The sequence below is a fragment of the Chrysochloris asiatica genome, unplaced genomic scaffold, assembly GCF_000296735.1.
Source record: "Chrysochloris asiatica unplaced genomic scaffold, ChrAsi1.0 scaffold00012, whole genome shotgun sequence".
NCBI classification, from domain to species: Eukaryota; Metazoa; Chordata; class Mammalia; order Afrosoricida; family Chrysochloridae; genus Chrysochloris; species Chrysochloris asiatica.
Genome location: NW_006408530.1, coordinates 7,845,502 through 7,867,321, shown reverse-complemented (window position 1 = coordinate 7,867,321; position 21,820 = coordinate 7,845,502). Strand labels below are relative to the sequence as shown.

Sequence of the window (21,820 nt, the reverse complement as noted above, 5' to 3'; positions counted from 1 at the left end):
TAGCTCTTCATTCTGTTTTAGATGGCAGGCAGAACTGACTAGGTATAAGTTTAACATCTAACAGCATTTCAATAAGAATTTAATTCTGCTGGCTGGCTCTTCATAAAGCATGCTATATTAGAATAAAAGTTGTTCAAGTCTTGTTTACAAAAGAGATTTTTGCCTTCTCTGAATTTTTTCAGTTGCCATTGGGTCAATCCCAACTCACAATGAACCCACATGTGTCAGAGAAGAACTACTCTGGTAGCTGGTTTTTCAGAAAATGTGTTTTTTTCCAACACACTTGTTAAGTGCTGTCGAGTCAGTTCTGACTCACAGTGACCCTAAGGTTCCCAAAGAGTGGCTACAGGGTTTGAACCACTCACCTTGCCATTAGTGGTTCAAACCAGTGCTTACCTTATAACAGCACATTAGGAAACCCAACTTACCTCTGGCTGGACTCGAACCATCCATCTTCTGGTTAGCAGCCAAGCAAATTAACATCTGTACCAACCAGAGACTCCACTTTCTCTGAAACCAAACCAAAATCAAACCCACTGCCGTTGCATCAATTCCAATTCATAGTGCCTCTACAGTGCAGAGTACAAGTTTCTTAGGGTTCCCAGGACTATCAATCTTTCTGGGACTGTCATCTTTCTCCCTAGGAGTGGCTGGAGGATTTGAACCACCATCTTGCCTTTAGCAGATCTTGGCAATGCTTAATCCACTGTATCACCAAGGCTCCCTTTTCTCTGAGGCTGTTAAATGCTAGCTAGTCCGTTCTGATAAAAACCTTTAATGTTATCTCTTTAGGTTTCTGTAAGACACTGCCAACTTAGGGCTCTCTCTCATCAACTAGAGTTGAAGACCCTAGAGAGCAAGACTGTGTTTACCTTCATGCATTCTCCAACATCAAACATGAAAAACCATGAGTCACTCATAAACTTGTACTTATTTCTCTTTATTCCAAAGTTTTCCAATCCTTTAAACAGATTCTTCGAAATATACATGTAAAAGAAAGAAAATGCTGGGCTTTATAATTTCTGAGTGGAGAAGGAAGACTTAGAAGAAATCACAGCACTAGGTACTCTGGATGAACAGAAGTTTCAAAAAATAGACATCAACTTGCTCTGAAAAGTACTTTTGGAGATACAAAGGAAAAGCTAGGTAATTGAAAATTAATCCCTCTCTCAAAATCCTGTAATCTTTGGTAAAATCAAGAGAATTCACAATATGCAGAGCTCAATCATACTTCTTTTGGAAAATGTTAAGAGCCAAGTCTGCATATTGGTAGACATGATGCCAAACAGAACTGGCCCAAATAGCCACACCACAATGAGCTAACACAGGCAGGGGGACATTGGGGTCATTTAAGATTTATTCCAGCAGATATGATACCAGTCTACGTAATTGGTGAACAAAACTCTTTTAAAACAGTAAACTTAATTGTGTTTCTAAACACACAGCACAACCTGAGAAGAAGAAGAAGCCAAAACTACAGAAATGTTTTTACATCTAAAAATAAATGTACAAACTTTTCTACTTTGTTAAGGAAAATAACACCCATTTTGTCAAACATTCATAGTGACTTGGACCCAGAAGTTAAAATTTTCATATGGTTTCATAAGTCTCTTCTTCAAAATATGCTATTTGAGGGTGATGTAGGGAACACTTGACCACATCTACTTCTCCACCACCATTCTTCTTCCTCTGGAAGTGAATATTAATCAAATCCTCTACAGTGTCTTCATCCAAATCAACATTATCCATTCCTGTGAGAAGTACAGTCCTGGTAGATATTCCAGAAAACACCTAAAGAAGGAAAAAGAAAACATAAATAGATAAATTGTCCATAACTTTGAATTACAAAACTTTATATTTGTAAGCATTGCTAAATATTTTGGATTTTATCTTGAGAGAGACAGGGAACTTCAAGGATTGTCAGGCTCAGATTGGACTATTAGAAAGATAACCCTGGTGGCATTATGGAGACTACAGGAAACGAAAGCACTAGGGTCAGATTCAGTGAGCAAATGAATGCTGGTGGTGGGGCAAAAAGAAGGGTCAAGTATGAGTTCTAGATTTCAGGTTGGTGGCTAGGCAGATGGTGGTGCTGTGCAATAAATAAGAAGGTACAGAAAAAAGCCAATTTGGGATACAGATAATGAGTTCAGAGAAAATGTGGAGAATGAGTTCTGATAGCCAATCGTATTGAGAGAAAAATGTAGGAATGTCTCCACAAAAAAAATAAATAAATAAAGATTGTACTAGTATCTGCAATTTATGTTTAGGAAATGTATAATAAATTAAGGCACAGTGTTACATTCAGATATTCTTTAAAAAAACAAGCTCATTCTGCATCAAGCAGAAGTAAAAATTTGAGATCCCTTACCAGTTACGATTCAAATAGTAATGGACTCCCAACTTTGTCTTTCTTTGTTTCTTTCTTTTGTGGAGTCGGGTGAGAGGCTCAGTAGTAAGTTCCCAAAATGAAAGAGATGAATTTACCTGAAACTTTTCCACGTGCTTTTCAATGTATGGAGAAACAATAACGTTATAGCAGTTTTGATTTATATAAAGGGGATAATCTTTCTTTTTCAAAATCTTGCCAGCAACTAAAAGTAAATGCAAAAAAAAAAAATTTTCTTATTTAATATCATCACTTTTCAGCCAAAGTTCAACTTTCCTCAAACGGAATAACACAATAAACACTGAACTGAGTGATTAATTTTTAGAAATGCTACCAGGTCCATTTTTTTTAAGTTGTAGTATGTAATTTTGACAAATGCAAGACCAAATAATGATGAGAATGAAGCAGTGCCTTTGTCCTGAACTATCCACTGCAGTAGCTCTGTTAGCATAGTGGTTACGAATCGAGCTGCGAACCTACCAGCAGTTCGAAACTACCAGCTGTTCCGTGGGAGAAAGATGAGGCGTTCTGCTCCCGTAAAGATTTACAGCCTCGGAAACCCTGTACAGGGTAGCTATGAGTCGGAACCGACTCCACGGCACATAACAACAACAACATCCACTGCAGTCAGATGCACAGAAAGTTGAAATGTCCTCAGGCAGGACAGTAATGACCTACACAAGAACCAATAGTCACCTGTAGAAAAAGGAACCCACCCATCCGACAAAGACTGGATGGAGCATTTCCCAGTTTCTCAAGAAATACAAATGATAACTATGACAGGAATATAATGATGTAACAAAAAACTACTCGGTTGTACTATAACTGATAGATTTGAGGTAACGGTGTTAGCCAAAGAATAGAGAGTTTGAATTTCATCTAGAGATAGTGAGAGCAAGTTCTGAAAATGTGTAATAGATCAGTGTTATATCTAGGACAACGAAGAGTGACTCATTTTTTAATAGAAACATTCCTAGTATAGAGAAATATGTCAAGATTGCATAAAGTTTAATGGGTAGTTGTTCTTGAGAACATCCAGCCACTTTTAGTTTTAACACCGCTCATCAGTCTGCCCCTGAGTCCAACATACTTGCCTGAATTCAGTCATGGCTCTGCTACTTATGAGCTATATGTCTTGGGTATGTAACATGACTGAAGTTTCAGAGACCTTTCAGGCAAATAACAGTCTTGACCTCATAAGCTGTTGTGATGAGCCATGAAACACTGCTTGCAAAGTATGTGCCATAGTACTCGGTAAGTGTTACCTGTTGTTGTTGTTAAGTGCTATCAAGTCACTAGCGACCCTGTATAGGATTTCCAAGGAGCAGCTGGTGAGCTTGAACAGCTGAACTTGTGGTTCAAACCAACTTTGCAATACAGTGCATTAACTCACAATGCAACACCAGGACCTATTACCTATCATAATCTTAATACTATTTTTTTCCCTTCTGATATTTATAAAGTCACTAGTTGGCAGAAACGGTTAGCTCTCAACTATGAATTGTTCAAAAAGGCCTCTGTGGTATAGTAGGAAAAGCACTGGATTTGTTTGCTGAATGGTCCAAGGTTTGGACCCATCAGTTGCTCCTTGGAAATCCTACACAGGATCACTATGAGTCAGAAACAACTCGACAGCACTTAACACCAACAATCAGAAATAAAAGTAATGACCCACCAAACAATTCCAATCTAATGGACTAGATAACCTAACACTTTAAAAATCCAGGTATAATTTAAAATCTGCACTCAAAAAACTAATTCTAATACCCCAAGATGGGTAAAAGGCATGAGCCACTTATTTTAAAACACAAAATGTTTCTATTAGGGAAAACAACATGGCACAGGTTGGACACTGTTACTGATGTGCCACTCTCAGAAATAAGAGGGAACCAGAACATGGTCAAAAAGAACATAGATTTATTTGTACGATGGCTCTATCACTGTGTGATCCTGGGCGAGTTACTTAACCTTCTTAAGCCTGTTTCCTCACCAATAAAATGGGTCTAACACTTACCTCCTGGAACTGTGCTAAGGACCAGAGGTAATGATGTTTATAGAGATAACCGTGCCTGGCATGTGATATGAGTTCAGTCAGATTTATGTATTTGAGGCTTTCTACTCCCAGCTGCTCCTTGGAAACCCTCTACAGGGTTGCTATGGGTCGGAATCGACTGTGGCACTTAACAACAACAACTCCCACAAAAAGCAGCTCTGGTAGCGTAGTGGTTACGAGCCAGGCTGCTAACCTCAAGGTTGGCAATTCAAAACTACAAGCTGTTCTGTGAGTGAAAGATGAGGCATTCTGCTCCCATAAAGATTTACAGCCACGGAAATCATATGCAGGGTCTCTATGCTTTGGAACTGACTCCAAGGCACAACACCTTGGAGTCCCCACCACCACTCGCACAAAGGAGTCCCGGTATAGTGCTGTGGGTTAATGTGCTGAACTACAAAGTTGGTTTGAACCACAAGGTTGACAGTTCAAGCTCACCAGCCGCTTCTCGGAAACCCTATACAGGATCGCTGTGAGTCGGAATCAACTCGACAACACTTAACAACAACAACATTATTATCCTCAGTAGCATTCATGGAAATAGTTTTCAGAACTCTACCATTTCATATTGTTTAAAAACAAAATCTATTATTATTTCATTTCAATTTTTAAAAAATGGACTAGGGATATTTTCAAAACTGACAGGGCATAATTGGTGAGTACCTCCACTTTCCACAAAAGTGATAACAGCGCTTCCGGACTGGGTATCATACTCCACACATTCCACCTCTCCACCTCCATTTCGGGATTTAGAAAAGCTCAGTTCTAACTTGTCTCTCATTTGATCTGCAGGCAATTTGTCAGGAATTCCAGTAACATTGATCTTCACTTCAGAAATTTGTACATGAACCTAGAAAGTAATTACAGATTTCAGAAATATGGATGAGAAAATCGGCCATGTTTAATTGAGTTCTAAAAAAGCTTTCCTCACTGTGTGTCTTAGCTATCTATCGCTTCTACTATAGAAGAGATACCAGAAGTGAATGGCTTTAGCAAACTGAAATATACTGTTTCACAGTTTAGAAGGCTAGAAGTCTGAATCCAGGTGCAGCTCTAGCGGTAGACTTTCTGTCTGCTTTGGGAGAAGCTTCTTCTCTATTCAGCTTCCTTTCTTGGAGATCTCCTTGTGCTTGGCATCCATTTCCCAGCCCCCCACCTCCACCCCCATTTCTACTTGTTTCATCTGCTCCTTTTCTCTCTTGTAACAAGCCCCATTGATCCTAGTTCATTAACATAACAAAGTCATTATAACCACAGGCAAAAAAATCAAACCCACTGCCACCGTTTACCCTATATAGGGTTTCTGAGACTGCAAATCTTTATGGGAACAGACAGCTTCATCTTTTTCCTGCAGAGTGGCTTGTGGGTTTGAACCACCAACCCTGCAGTTAGCAGTCCAATGCTTATTCCACAGTGCCATCAGAACTCCCTAAAAGACATTAGGATTTACAACACATATGACTGGGGTCCATGTTACCTGGAATCTGACTTCTGAGTTTAATGGAACTTGTTGGGCCACAATGTCCACACTTTCGTCCTCCATCTGTACAAGATGGTTTCTCATTCTTATCACATTTTTGGCAACTGTTTGGAAAGTATTAATGTAGAATATTTTAAGATTTCATGCTTTAATTTGAGAACAAATTATGCTTTTGATTCGAGAACAAATCATGCTCTGTCTTTTAAGTTTTTATACTGTGGACAGCAAGACTAGAGAATTCTCCTCCGACATTAATGCATAATCAGAAATGCTTCCATGTTGAGTAAGCTGGAAAACTTTCCTAAGTCAGTATCATTCTGACAATTAATCTTAACTTTATTTAACTTTATCATTCATCACTCATCTTTAATTAAACACCACAGAAATAAGCATTTCCTTGTGACTTGCTTCCCAGCGATTATATATTACATATATATTACAGACTGTATACGTTTGAATATTAAAAGGTGTGTTTTGGGTTTTTGGGCCACATTTATTGCTAAAATGCTCTTGTGACCACTCTTTTAAAAGCTGACAGCTCTGATACACCCATCACAAGGCTACCAAGTCTAATGAGTGCCTACAAATAAAAGTGGCTCAAAACAATTATTCCAAAAATCATCAGAACACCAAACAGCAACTATGTTGTTAAGCGCCCTCTGAGCCAGACTGGACTCATAGTGACCACGTACAGGGTTTCCTAGAAGTGGCTGGTGGGTTGGAACAACAACTACTATATGTTTGCTTAGAATGTATATTTGTTGTTGTTAAGTGCCATGGAGCCGGTTCTAACCCATAGCAACCCTGTACAGGGTTTCCAAGGAGCAGCTGGTGAGTTTGAACCACTGACCATGTGGTTCAAATGACCTTGCAGTCTAGTGCTTAATCCCAGAGCGCCACACCAGGACCCCATATAGGTGAGTGATTATTTTTAGTCGTGCGACATGAGAGTTCATAATACCTTAGATGTTAACATTTGGGGGTGTTTATTCTAATTTACCACAAAGAGATGTTCGCTCCCTGTCTTACAATATCAGATGTGTTTACGACAACCAGATAGCATACCATAGCCTGAGATCTTCCTGAGAAACTGTGCTAAAAGGGAAGGCGTTGTCATGTGAAAATTCAGACTCACTGTACTACAATATGACTGCAACTTGGTGGGGTTTTGTTTTTTTTTGCTAATGACAACAAGAAAAAATAATAGAAAATACCAATGAAGTAATACTCAGATGATGCTCTTTTCCTCCTACTCCCTGAAAAACCCCAACATCTGGTAAACTGACGCAACTGAGAGGGATTGCCTGTTTCAACTTCTGTGACAGACTCTGCCAGAAGCCAACTGCTGTTCAACTGTTACAACCTAGCTGTCCCAAGAGAAGAGGATTCTGGAGTCATACCAAGGGTGGAACCAGTGAAGTCAGTATTTCTGAAGAAAATTCCAATTGTATTCCCAGTATTCCCAGGCAATTCCTATGCAGAATCTGTCTCCAGAATCCCATTATGTCTTTCAGTAATATTCAGATTACCACTGCTAACAGCCAACATGGCTTATGCCTCCTTCCTCCACCCTCAGCTGCAAAAATAAGGGTCCGGGCTAGAAAAAAGCACACTAGGCAGAGATGCCTAGCTGTGCATCCACTGACCTGCTGGAATGCCTTTCCTTCTCACATTGACTTTCAAGCTTTAAGTGCCAGGAGTCCTGCGCTAGAATCACATATTCTCCGAATCTGAGCACACGAGTAGGGCTTGTGAAGACAAATGGGGGAAAGGTCCCAGATGATGGCCTGCTTGGAGGGATGCTGGCTCCGTGCAAAGTATTCAGGGTATGTATGACTGTCAGCTCTACAATTTGTTAACTGTGTTTACCTTCTTTTCTTTTTGCCAGTTCCCTTCTTAAAGGTTCCATTTCCTTATCTGAGAATTCCTAACAGCAAGTAGCAGTAACAACAGCGAACAGTTGTTTATTATGTGTCAGACACTGTACTAAGTAGTTTATGCACAATTCTCATTGAATACTTCAAGCAGTCTTTGGTGTAGATATATGAGTCTGTTGTACAAATCTGAGATTTAAAGTTGGTTAAAGAACTCACCCCAAATCACACTTCCAAAGAGGGGCAGCCTGGCACCCAAAGTCAGATCATCATCAAGGCACCTCAGCTCTGAGTGTTGTTGTTGTTGTTAAGTGCCCTTGAGTCGGATCCGACCCATAGCAACCCTATACAGGGTTTCTGAGGAGCGACTGGTGAGCTTGAACTACCAACCTTGCAGTTCAAACGGCTTTGAAGTCTGGCATATTAACCCACAGCACCACACCAGGACTCCTCGGTTCTGAGTTGGCTGCATGAATATCAGGTCCCATCCTACATCACTCTTTAAGTTCTTTCCATCCATTGGTCATATGCCCATAAGAAAATCACTTATCTGAGAATTCACTTTCTTAACTATAAAGTCCAAATAATTCCTACTTTATCTTATCACTTTCATATAGTTGTGTCAGCAGAAAATGCGAAATCACTCTGAGAATTGAGAGATCTACTAACCTAAGATATTATTACTATTATTATTATCATTAATAAAGAGACAGTACGTGGAGTCCTGTGTGGTGCTATAGGATAAGCACTGGACTGCTAACCACAAGATCAGTGGCTCAAACTTACCAGCCAATCCTTGAAAACCTTATACAGGGACACTATGAGTCCGAACTGACACAAAGACATTCAACAACAACAAACGTAGAGTAGAGGGAAGTCCTGATAGCGTAGTGGGTTACATGTTGAGCTGCTAACCAAAAGGTCTGTGGTTCGAACCCACTACCTGCTCCGCAGGAGAAAGCTAATGCTTTCAGTTCCCATAAAGATTTACAGCCTCAGAAACCTGATACAGGGTCACTATGAGTCAAAACAGCCTTTCTGCATGAGGGACCATTTTCAAATCATCTAACATAAATAGGAGTACATTTTACCCATCTATAAAATGTGGATAATTGTACCTACACCAGGGCATCCCTATGAGGATGAAATTAAATGATGACTATAAAAACTATGAAGCAATAGCCAAATATTATGATAACATTCTGAAAGCCCAATTGCTTTCCAAATTAATGATATTTTTGAGCATTAGTCATACCTTCTTCTTTTTCAAAAGTAATGAGTGCCTGCCCTCTTTGTAATTCATAAGGAACTTGTACGTTCACTTGAAATGAACAGGATCTATTTAATAACTGGCTGTCAGTCTCAGGAATCTCTATTGATTCCAATTTCATCTTCGTTTCAGGAATATTCTCTTGAATCTAATTCAAAAAGAAATATTTGATTATAATCAGGACAAGAAATAACTCCTTCCAGGGATTTGATCATCCAGTATTCATTTTCCACTGATTATAGAACCCCAAAGAACACGGAACGCAGTCTTACCTAATGTTTTTTAACAATGGCTTCTTTCCATGTAAGACTATACAGTAATGCAATCAAACATTGATCTTTTAATGCTATTTCAGAGCTGCAATTATAAGTAAATAACTATTTTACTTTTTCTACTTAAGGTTTAAACTGGTCAGTATCATTACACAGTATTTGATTCTAAAGCCTACATTATTCACGTGAATAAACACCTTTCAAACAACTGTAACAGTCTCTTTATCAAGGGAGTCATTAGACAACATGTTTACTCTCACTGCAAAGAGTGATGAAATACAGTCATGTGTATACTAAGCTTATTCTAATAGCAAATTCAGGAAATGTCATCCTAAATTTTATGATTTAATACTTATCAAATTTAAATTCCCCCTTACCCCACCCAATATTTGTCCATCAACTTCTTAACGATGACCACAACTTGGGTTTGTAACAAGTGTGATATGACACTATCAATAAGAAGTGCAACCTGGAGGATAAAGTTAAGTGGCTATAGTTAACACTTCAACTGATAGGGGCAAATACATATATAGAAACCATGCAAATGAATCAGCTGTTTGTCTTCCTATTTCCCACAGTTGTTTTACATGCTGAAATAAAAGGTGTTATCTCAAGGGGATTAGAAATATGTATGTGCTTCAAAAAGTTCGTGCAAAAATGGGTTTAAAAGAAAATGATAATTTTCCACAAACATTCTGAAACCCCTTTGCACTCCCTGAGTAATTTGCTCTAATTTTATATTTATTCTGCATCTTGATATGTAACTTCGGTAGAATATCTGAGTGCCATAAGGTCAACTTTACCAAACAAGCTATAATTTTTTTTTTTTTTTTTTGGAAAAAACAAAGTGTTTCCTAGTAATGTGAAAAAATCCGACACCTTCTGGAGTTCATGTAAGAAAGCCAGAATTCTAGCCCAGATCAGTGTCAGAAAGCTTTACGTAAGCTCTGTGAATCCGTTTCTGTCATCTGTACAGAGGGCTAACTGGACTAGCTGATGTCTGAAAGCCCGTAGAGGTATCAGACTGAAGGATCCTGGCACCAGCGTGAGAACGAACCAGAATCATAGAAGTCTTCTGCCAGATGTTACCCCATCTCATAAACACAGAGAGTCTAAAGTTTAGATATTCAATATCTTATCCCCTAGTTGGAAGGAGCCCTGGTAGTGTAATGGATTATGAGTTAAGCTGTCACCCACAAGGTCAGCAGTTCGGATCTACCAGTAGCTCCATGGGAAAAAGATGAGGCTCTCTGCTCTCACAATGATTTACAGCCTCGAAACCCTATACAGACTATGAGTTGGAATTGACTTGGTGTACACAACCACCACCATCTCCAATTTGAGAAAGATAAAGTGAAAATGCTTTCAAAATTTGACTTGTTTCAAGAAAATCTTTTTCTAACAACGAGAGTTATTGAAGTATCTACTTCAAACACAGGAAAATTTATGAGAATAATTTAAATAGTTGTTGTTGTTGCTGTTGTTGTTAAGTGTCATGAAGTTGGTTCCAACCCATACCGACCCTGTATAGGATTTCCAAGAAGCAGCTGGTGAGCTTGAACCACTGACCTTGTGGTTCAAACTGACTTTGCAGTCCAGTGCATTAACCCACAGTTCCACACCAGGACTCCAATTTAAATGTTAAGAGTTAACAAATATCCAATTTTTTCTAAAACTGTGAAACCCGTTTTAACTCATTTAAACCCCTTGGATAAGGAGAATAGTAAGACCTTGGTAAGAAGAACAAAAATTTACAGAGAAAAAGTGACGGAATGGAGCTCTTTTGTTGTTCATTTCACTGGATTATAAATAAATATAGACAAATGAGTAGATCATACACGTACATCAAGATGAAAGCTTGCAAATTAGACATACACATATGAACAGCATCCAGATCAAGCAACAACATAATTAACCCCTCAGAAGCCCCCTCACTCTCCTCTTACAGTTCCTTTCCTCCTCCAAGATGATTTGTTGTTGTTGTTAGGTGCCATCAAGTCAGTAACGACACACAGCGACTCAAAGCACAACAGAACAAAACACTGCCCGCTCCTGGGCCAACCTCACTATTGTTGCCACACTTGACCCCACTGATGTTGCCACTTTGGCAGTCCATCTCACTGGGGGTCCTTCTCTTTTTCTCAGACCCTCCACTTTACCAAACATGATATCCTTCTCCAGTGACTGGTCCCTCCTGACAATATGCCCAAAATACGAGAGACAAGGTTTGGCCATCCTGGCCTCCAAGAAGCACTCTGGCTGCACTTCTTCCAACAGACCTGTTAGTTCTTTTGGCAGCCCAAGGCACTTTCAATATTCTCCTCCAACACCACAAGTCAAAAGCATCAATTCTTCTATGGTCTTCCTTATTCACTGTCCAGCTTTCACATGCACATGAGGTTATTGAAAATACCATGGCTTGGGTCAGGTGCACCTTAGTCCTCAAGCTGACATCTTTGCTCTTCAACACTTTAAAAAGGTCTTGTGCAGCAGATTTCTTGACTGCTGCTTCCATGAGTGTTGATAGTTGATCCAAGAAGAATGACGTCCTTGACAACTTCAATCTTTTCTCCATTGATAAGAATGCTGTTTATTGGTCCAAGATGATAGAAACCCACTTTCCTAACTTCTAACATCTTGCTTTTGTGCTTTATTTTTTATAAAAAGGATATGACCTGCTTTACCTCTTTTGGCTCAACATCAATGTTACGGATTAATCTGTGTTCCCATAAAGTTATGTCCAAGCCCTAAATCTTATTTGGAAGTAGTGTCTTTGCAGATATAGTTAACATGAGGTCATACTGGATTAGAGGGAGTCCTCATCCAATGATGGGAGAATGTCATGTGAATATATCGAAAGAGACAGAGGGACAATGACCATGTGGAAAAAAAGGCAAAATTAAAGTGCTGCCTCAGGCCCTCACCTACTGTGGGATCCATGTGCTCTGGCGGTGGTAGCCCCAGCTCTCCTTGGGAGCCTAGACCTATTTCTGACACAATGTATGTTGCCACAGACTGGTTGCAAGGAACTACTACTCTCAGGCCCTGAAGCAAACAGCCCTCAAGCAAAGGCATAGATTCAATTGTCTGTTTTCCTGTTACCATGGTACTAAAAACAGGACTTCTTGACCACGTCTTATACCTTTATTATACAAATGTGATCCTAAGTAACTTTTTCAGACTATTGAGTGAGGGTGAATGAGATGGAAATTCACTTCTGGAAATGTCACAAAAATGTGCGGTCTATACGTGGACACAAATGCCAAAACATTTCAACAGAATTTCACTGTTTCTGCCCGTTATATGTGGGTGTGTGCATTATTTACATGGGAACACTGTTTGCAGAAACATGGTAATCCCCCGTAACTGCAAAAAATGAAACAAAAGTAAAGAAAGAAAGAAAGAAAGTGATGTTCTACAAGCCAAGGAATGCCAGAGAATGCAAGAAAACATGGGAAGAGAAGAAAGAAGCATGGAACCGACTCTCCCTCAGAGTCATCCACACAGAACCAATCTTGCCAACATTTTGATTCTGGACTTTTGCCTCCATAATGTGAGAATAAATTTTTGCTTTTTAAGCCACCCAGCTTGTGACGTTTTGATACAGCAGCTCTAGAAAACTAATCGAATCCTGTTTGTGAGACTCATCCACAGCACTGCATGCAGTTGTAGTTTGTTGTTTGTAGTTTGTGCGAATGAATACATCCCAACTTCAAATAGTGGCACCATGAATCACCAGGTTTCAAATTGCTTTTTCTGAAAAGTTGTTGTTGTGGTTAAGTGTCATTGAGTCAATTCTGACTCATAGCAACCCCTGTGCAAGGTTTTTAAGGAGCCACTGGTGAGCTTGAACCACCGACTTTTCGGTTCAAATCAACTTTGCATTAACTCACAGGGCCACTTTTGGAGATACATAAAATAACTAAAAGTATACCTGGAAATCTCTGGTGCTCACTTGTAACTCAGCTTCAAGCTTTCGGATCTCCTTCTTCAGCCTATTGTTTTGCTTCTTAATTTCTTCAGCTAAGCTCTAAAAAAAAATCAAGCAGTACCTAAAAGTTAAGACAATCCCAGAATTCATTTTTCTAAGTGATTTAAAGAAGCTAAATTTCCCTCAACCTGAACAAGGCAAAAACAGGCATTAGACATTTTCACAGAATACATATAACATAGATGATGTCATTGTTGAATGTTTTACACTATCACCTGTCAATTCTCGTATCACTGCCAAACATTATTATCCCCGGTCTAGAAGCAAGGAAATGCCTTTGTGCACTAGACCAAATGCAAAGTAATTTCAGTACTGGAGCCAAGATGGAGACCCAAACTTTACCAACTCCTTTCCCAGGTATCTGTGACTATGAAGTGACTTTTAAATCATACTTTAATTGTGGGTATATGCTAGTTTGAGGCAATTAAAAAATATTAGCTGCGATTCCTGTTGTAGACAGTTACGTTGGCACACTTGATACATGGCCTGTGTAAGAGGTTTATGCTACCTAGGCCACCATTTCCCTCAGGTCTTGAACTGAACTCACACTTGTTGCCCAATTTTCAGCCAAGCAGTAGATAGGAATATAAGGAGGACAGCAACACTAGTAAGGGGCTTGACCAGACAATGACTAAATAAGCTATGAATCTCTAGATGCAAATCAAAGAAATGAGGGAGAGAGTAGAAAAGCAGCTAATGTAGTAAGTATTTTAAGAGAAAGAATAAAAAGATTATTATTATTCTTATAAGGCTGAAAAAATAATAGAAGTGAAAAAAGTTTAGGAAAGTCTGTTGTTGTTAAGTTCCGTTGAGTTGGTTCCAACCCATAACGACCCTGTAGAGGGTTTCCGAGGGGTGACTGGTGAGCATGAACTGCCAATCTTGAAGTTCAAATCGATTTTGCAGTCCAGTGCATTAACCTACAGCACCACACCAGGACTCCCTCCCAAATTCAAGGTGGTGCTGGACTCCTGGTGTGGCACTGTCGGATCAACACTGGACTGCGAACCACAAGGCTGGCAGTTCAAACCTACCTGATGCTCCTTCGAAACCCTACACCAGGTCACTATGAGTCAGAACTGACTCGACAGCACTTGATAACAACAGCAAATCTAATGTATATAATTTTTTTTAACTTTTTATGACTTGAGTGATGGTTTACAGAGTAGATCATCAGTTTTACATTCAACAAATGTCCTTTGTTTCATTTCAATGACTGCAACCTTCTCAATGTGGTTTGCAGTCCAGTGCTTATCTTAAGGATTCAATGCACTCTTAATTAGCTACTGTCGTTGTTTAGTGTCGTCAAGTCAGTTCTGACTCATAGCGACCCTGTACAGGGTTTCTGAGGAAAAGCTGCTGAGTTTGAACCACCAACCATGTGGTTCAAATTGACCTTGCAGTCCAGTGATGTAAATCAAAACAATGAGATATCATCTCACCCAAGCAAAGTTCAAATTAACAGGAGACACCAAATGCTGGTGAGGGTGTAGAGAGACTGGGATCCTCCTACACTGCCGAAGGGACTGTAAAATGGTGCAACCACTGTGGAAAATACTGTGGCACTTCCTCAAAAAGTTGGAAATAGATATAATTCATTTAAAATAAAATTTCAGAATATCCTTTACCTTAGTATTATCTTTCAGTGGTTCTTCAAATTGCTCCAACATAAAGTCTTTCTTGTCTTCATTAACTTCCATGATTTCCTAATTACTATTAAAAAATTATAAAATTACATACATATATATATATATTCATAAAGTAAGAAATAACTTTTACCCTTTTATAAAAGAAAGCTGTTTTTTTTTCTCTGCCAAATCTTTTCTACTGTCCTGAAAGCTTTTATTACCCATGTGGCTTACAGCTGAACAAATTATATATTTCAAATAAACCACACTTATAAACACAAAGGATTCTAAAAATCTTTTGCTTTTCAGTATAAAAATATACCAACAATGTGGTTATTAACATCCCTTTTTACTCTACATCACAGTCATTATATAAAGCTCCATAGACTACTATTTGGGGTCCATAAGGTACAAATGGTTTACACACTCAGCTACTAACCAAAAATTGGAGATTCTAGTCTACTCAGAAGCACAATGAAAGAAAGTCCTGGTAATCTTCTTCAACCACTAAAAACATTAAGACAAGTTTTACTCTGAGGCACAGGAGTCAAAAATTGACTTGATAGCAAGTGTTGGAGTTTATTCTATTTTTCCTTTTTTTGAATCTTTTTAAGGAGTCCTGGTATGGACTGTAAGATGAGCACTGGACTGCCAACAACAAGGTCAGTGGTTCAAACCCACCAGTTGCTCCTTGGAAATCCTACACAGGGTCATTATGAGTTGGAATCGACTCAAAGGCACTTAATAATAATAACAACAACCTTTTTAAAGGTGACATGGTAGGTCTGTAGGATAAACTCTGGACTGTGAACCACAAAGTCAGGGGTTCAAGTCCACCACTCCTGAAAAATTTTACATTTTTCCAACTCATACAGGGTCGCTATAAGCCAGAACCAACTTGACAGCACTAAACAACATATATGCAATTATACACATATATGTGTTCCCTAGCTCTATCTGCCTAGAGGACCTGAGAACAATGAGCAAATCTAGTCCCCAGATCTTGGTTTCTAACACCATTCTCTACTAAAAGGACCCAGGGCCGAATACAGGACTGGAACAGGGAAAGGACAAGATCAGTCTAGAACATACTACAGATCCAGAAAGTAAGGAAGTACTCAAAGCATGTTGAGTACATGTCAAATGATGTAGAACTGAGCCTGAAGAGGTTCTCACTAGTCAAATCTGGGATTGTTAAAGCATGATAAACCAAAAAACAAAATTCTTCCCACAAAATAGATTTCAACTCACAGTGATCCTGAAGGACAGTAGAATTGCCCCAACGTGTTTTCAGGGTTGTAAATATTTGCTGGGGCGGACTACCACATTGTTCTCCTGCAGAATAGCTAGTGGGATCAAACCACTGGTCTTTTCATTAGCAGCTGAACACATTACCACTGTGACACATTAAGTAATGATCACACTACTATCAAATCAATTCCAGTGCTGTGAGACAGAGAAGTGCTTCTTAAGGTTTATGGAACTTTAAATCTTTACAGGAGTAGAGAGAGTCATCTTTCTCTAAGTGATTTGAACCACCAGCTTTGTGGTTAGCAGCTCAATGCTTAGACCGCTGCACCACATGGACTCCTTTAAGTAATGATTAAACACAATGACAAAACTGAAAATCAAAAGTTGTTACTGTTAGAAATAAATGAATAAACTAAAACTGTGGTAAGGAAAAAAATAGTCGGTTTCAAAATAGTTATCAGTTTCAAAGGGTAACTTTACAACGGAGAAACCTGGCAGATACCACCATAATGAAATAATCAGTGAATATGAAAATGGGATAAATCAAAATCATGTACCATCGGATAGGATGCCCTGAGACAAACACAGCGTGACTTCTGTGATATCCTTGCCAAAGAGGCATAATCTGACTCTGAACTTGAGGAAACATCAGATAAATTCAAACTAAGGCACATTCCACAAAAGAGTTAGCCTGTTCTCTTCCAAAGTGTCAAGTTAATAAAAGTCCAGGGAAAACTGAGAAACACTTCCAGACTGAAGAGACAAAAATGCAAAACATGATTCTGAACTGGATCCTTTGGCTATAAAGAATATTAAGACAACAGGTGAAATGTGAATGGGATCTGGGGATTAGATGGAAGGAACCCTGGTGTGGTGCTGCAAGACAGGCACTGGACTGCTATAAATAAGGTCAGCGGTTCAAACCCACCAGTTATTCCTTAGAAACCCTATACAGGGTCCCTATGAGTCAGAAGTAACTCTACAGCACTTAACAACAGCAATATATCAATATTGATTTTCTGATTTGCACAATTATATCATATTGATATATGTAGAAGAATGCCCTTTCTGATATATACTCAAATATTCCAGGGTGATGGGGCATAAGATTTGAAATGTATTCCTAAATAATTCAGGAAAAAGAAAAACTATTGCACTCTACTTGCAACCTTTCTATAAGCTAATAATGGTTCAACATTTAAAATATGTACATGATAATGAAACCTGTGAGAGCTGGATCTCAACAGCGATGGGACTGCCTCATTTATCTGAGACACACTCATTTTCAGCTTCTGACAGAGTGCAGTCTTACCACATTCCTTTCACATGTTTTAGTGGGAAATAGTCTCATTTTCTTTCCCTGACAGGTGTTCACCTTATGCAGGTTCTGGCTTTTGCAGTTTTGATGTAAATATTCTGCCACAGTTCCCCCATTACATTAACAAATCCTCACACTAGTCCTCTTCCAAGGTCTCAGACGAACTAACCCTAACTTACTTTCCAGTCTTATTGGACAACTCCTTGACTTAGTTCCCTGACCACAGAAACACTCAGTCAGTTCCCCTTCTCCTTCCTGGTCCTCAATATGTTGCATCTTTCCTTTCTTCCAACATATCTGATAAGATTATACTTTTCTTTTAAAGTCCATCCCAAATTTTCCCCAGGACTCTTCTGATTGCCCCAGAAGACATTACTTCTCTCTTATTTCCTTCTTTTGGAAGGCTGTATTGTGTAGCTGTGCCATTCCCATAACTAGATAGTAAAGAACACGAGCTGCTCCTTGCCTCAGTCCAGAGCACCTAATGCAGTACACTCTTACACACTGAAAACACTCAGTATATGTAGAATTACGCAGTGTCTTGATTCAGGTATTTGCTCTGCTGAGGCACGGTGGTAAGTGTCGTTGAGTTGGTTCCAACTCATAGCAAACCGAGAAGTGGCTGGTGAGTTTGAACCACTGACCTTGTAGTTAGCAGTCTGGTGTTTATACCACAACACCACACCAGGACTCCATCCCATATGGAATTATATCTAATTCCATTTTTCCTTGAACTTTTTGAAGCCCATTGTATCTGAAGTTCTTTTCTTACATTTTTTTGTGATTTTTTTTAAATTATTATTCTTAAGAGTGTACAATACGGCTCTAATTTATTTAACTTCTATAAATGATCTACTATGCAATACTCTTAGGACTTCTTTCAGCCTGTTTATAGTCTGGGCAGTTTCCCTCTTTGCAAGAGTATGATGTATGGTAATAATCTTTCTTTTATGCACTTAAAAGATCGACAGAATAATGACTTCCTTAAACATATCAAAGATCAGAAGGATGGTCCAGAACCCAGCGATGCTTCATTCTGTTATATACATGGTCACTGTTGAGTCAGAACCAACTCAAAGGCAACAAACAACAAAGATGTTCTCATCCTAATTCCCAGAATCCCTCAATATATTATATCATACAGCAAAGGGAAATTAAGTTTGCAGATGGAATTAAGGTTGCTAATCAGCTGAGTTTAAAATATGGAGATCTTCCTGGATAATAAAGATTACAAGGATACTTAAAAGTGAAAAAGGGAGGCAGAAAAGACAAGACAGAGCAAGATTGACTATAGAAGATGATCAGAGAGATGCAATGTTATTGGCTTTCAAATTAGAGATAAGGGTCACAAGCCAAGAAAAATGGCAGCCTCTTGTTGCTTGCTGCTCTCAGTTGATCCCATCACATGGCAATCCCATATATGAGCTGCTGGAAAAAGAAAGAAAACTGACTTGTCCATTATCTTCCAGAAAGGAACTTAGCTTTGCCAACAGCTGGAGGTCAGCACAGTGAGACCCATGTCAGACTACAGAACTACAAGATGATAATTTTGTATTGCTGTAAGCCACTAAATCTGCAGTTATTTATTATGGCAACAAATAAACCAATACAAACCACCATCACCCATTTCTTACCTAGTTCCCAAATATACTTGATCACTGTGGTGCCAGGTCTGATAGAATCAAATCTTCTATATGTATGCCTGTTAGAAAAAAAAAAGGAGGAAAATGAGGAATGAGGAGAAAGGTAGGAAATGTTGATTAATAGGTACCAGCTGCTGTCTATAATGAGATACACATAAGGATAAGTCAAAAAGTATTATTATAAAATCATAAAAACTTTTATTAAACAAAAAATATCAAAATGTGAAGCTATTGTTTCTTGACATATCCTCCATCTAGGTCTATCCATTTCTGAAGGCAGTGTTTCCATCTCTCTAACCCTTCCTTGAAAAATTCTATGTTTTTAGATTTACATCACGTCAAAACTGCAATTTGGGCATCCTCAAGGAATACAAGCTGTGTTCCTTTACAATGAGTTTTGAGAACAAAAAGAAGTCTGAAGAGACAAAATCAGAGTTAAGGTTTCCCAGTGAAATTCTCACAGGACAGCACTTGCTACCCTAAAGAATGAGCAGGTGGTAGGAAAAAAATGCCATTTTTCTCACTAATCCAGTTTTCACATTTTTTTAAAAGTTTTTTTCATAATAAGCCCCATGATTGTTCTGTGTCATTCGAGAAAATCTACTAACTTTATCTCTTTGGGATTGGCCTAAAATAGTTATTATAGCCTTTTGAGCTGACCTCCGCCTTGAGTTTAACTGTCCCAGCACATCCCCTCAGAAGTTACTGTTCTGATTGGACCTTGCTATCTGTCTGATGAAGTCCTGGTGTGGTGCTGTGGGATAAAGCACTTGACCACAAGGTCGGTTTGAACCACAAGGTTGGTAGATGAAACTCACCAGCCACTCCTCAGAAATCCTATGTAGACTCGCTGAATGGGAACCAACTCAGTGGCACTTAAAAACATCTCTATCATATTGGTAAACTCAAGACTCATCATTAGCTTCAATCTTACTTAAAAGCCCTTTGCACTATCTGATCTCCTCACTATACTTTGAGCACCCAAAGAGTTGAAAGTTTGCTGAGGCCAAGATGCTTGATTTAAGTTGGAAGTGTTTAATTATGTAAAATCTCAACATCAGAAATCTATTGCATCAATGGTAATTCCATGGTCTTCTACCATCAGTTTCTGGACTCAGCAGGTTTCCTCATTCGTTGAGATTAATGGTCTTCCCTCTCCTGGATCATCTAAAGATAGGTCCTCCTAACACTAAAACACCTATGTACTGCACGCATGAACTGGTACCCTAGTTGCGGTACTTTTTCACTTACCTTAGTATAATCTTAAAAGAATTTAACCATATTACACAAACTGGAAAGACCTCCTTTGGATGGCTCCTTCAAGACAGTCTGCATGCGATGAAAGGTGAGGTGTAAAGTGCAGAGTTTAGTGACTGTCAAGGAAGACTATAAGTCCTTTAAGGAACTCACTTTGCTAAGAACAATCTCAAGGGACTACAAAACGAAAGGGAAACAAATAATTGTTGAGTTTCGATTTCCGGACTGCAACAAAGTAAACTCAAAGGATAGGATCAGAGATGGGGCACCACAGAGAACCGTCAACTTGCGCCCCCCCTTCCCCCCACACACACACTCCCGCCGCCGGCCAAAGCCCCCTAGCCAGTTCGATGGCTATGGATAGCCGGCTCTTGGCTGCAGAGTGCCGGGCCGATCCCTAGGGGTAGCAGAAACGATTCCCGGGTCCTGGCCTCTGGGTAGTTTCCACCACCCACGATTCCGCGGAAGTCTCCTCCCGTCCCACCCAAAGCATGTGTAGCCCGCGGCTATTACTGGTACAATGACAGCCCAGCGGCAGCCGAGGAAAAGCCCCACTTACCCGCGTCAGCCCGCAGAAAGCTGCGAGCCCGTGCCCTTGTCACGCCCTGGAACCAGTTACCCGCCCTTCCAGGAAACCACGTGTGACGCGAGAGGGGAGGGGAGAGCTGGCAGCCTAGGCCGGGATTCCGGGATTCCTGCCTGGAATCCACCAAGGGGCTGCCTCGGAACATCCCTGATCCAGTATCCTGGCACTGCGTGATGCAAAAGTGTCTCCAGACTTATGAAGAGCCAAGAGCCAATTCCCCACGAGTTGTCATTGGGATTAAAAATATGGTTCCTTAAAAAATAATAATTGGTGCCATAAATACATTATCAAGCCTACTTAAAAATGCACAACTAGCAGAAGACAAACTAGATGTCCGGAACCTCCTAAAAAGTAAACATTTATGTGTTTACTAGATGCTGTTTTTGTTGTTGTGTTTACTAGATTTTGTTATTGTGGTTACTAGATATTGTTTTTGGTGAACCTAGATACTGTTTTTGTTGTTAGATGCCATCCAGTCATAATGACCCTATATACACAACAGAAGGAAACACTTCCCAGTCCTTTGCCAGCCTTAAAATTGTTACATTTGAGCCCATTGATGCTTCCACTGTGTCAGTCTATTTCATTGGGTTTCTTCCTTTTTTCCTGACCCTCCACTTTACCAAGCATGCTGTCCTTCTCCAGGGACTGGTCCCTCCTGATAACATGTCCAAAATATAAGAGACAAAGTCTTGCCATCCTGATTTCTAATAAGCATTCTGTTCTGGCTGTACTTCTTCCAGCACAGACTTGTTTGTTCTTCTGGTAGTCCACGGTACTTTTAATATTCTTCTCCAACACCATAATT

General features: G+C 39.4%; 1 protein-coding gene across 1 annotated transcript; it reads right to left on the bottom strand.

The window, feature by feature from the left end:
• Positions 1–1,590: 1,590 nt before the first annotated feature.
• NMI (N-myc (and STAT) interactor) lies at positions 1,591–21,157 on the bottom strand. Its single transcript, XM_006834594.1, has 8 exons — positions 20,986–21,157; positions 20,421–20,431; positions 13,273–13,368; positions 9,052–9,214; positions 5,920–6,026; positions 5,106–5,292; positions 2,488–2,594; positions 1,591–1,791 (listed from the first exon to the last, which is right to left on the bottom strand). Exons 1-8 carry the CDS (start codon positions 21,155–21,157, stop codon positions 1,591–1,593), a joined length of 1,044 nt encoding a protein of 347 aa, XP_006834657.1.
• Between the last annotated feature and the right edge of the window lie 663 nt (positions 21,158–21,820).

Coding starts and splice junctions, on each gene's coding strand:
- NMI (XM_006834594.1), bottom strand. CDS start 21,157: ATGTTCCGAGGCAGCCCCTTGGTGGATTCCAGGCAGGAATCCCGGAAT. Junction 5,293..5,919: donor ACTCAGAAGTCAGATTCCAG/GTAACATGGACC, acceptor ATTACTTTCTAG/GTTCATGTACAAATTTCTGA. Junction 1,792..2,487: donor AGCACGTGGAAAAGTTTCAG/GTAAATTCATCT, acceptor TTCCTTCTTTAG/GTGTTTTCTGGAATATCTAC.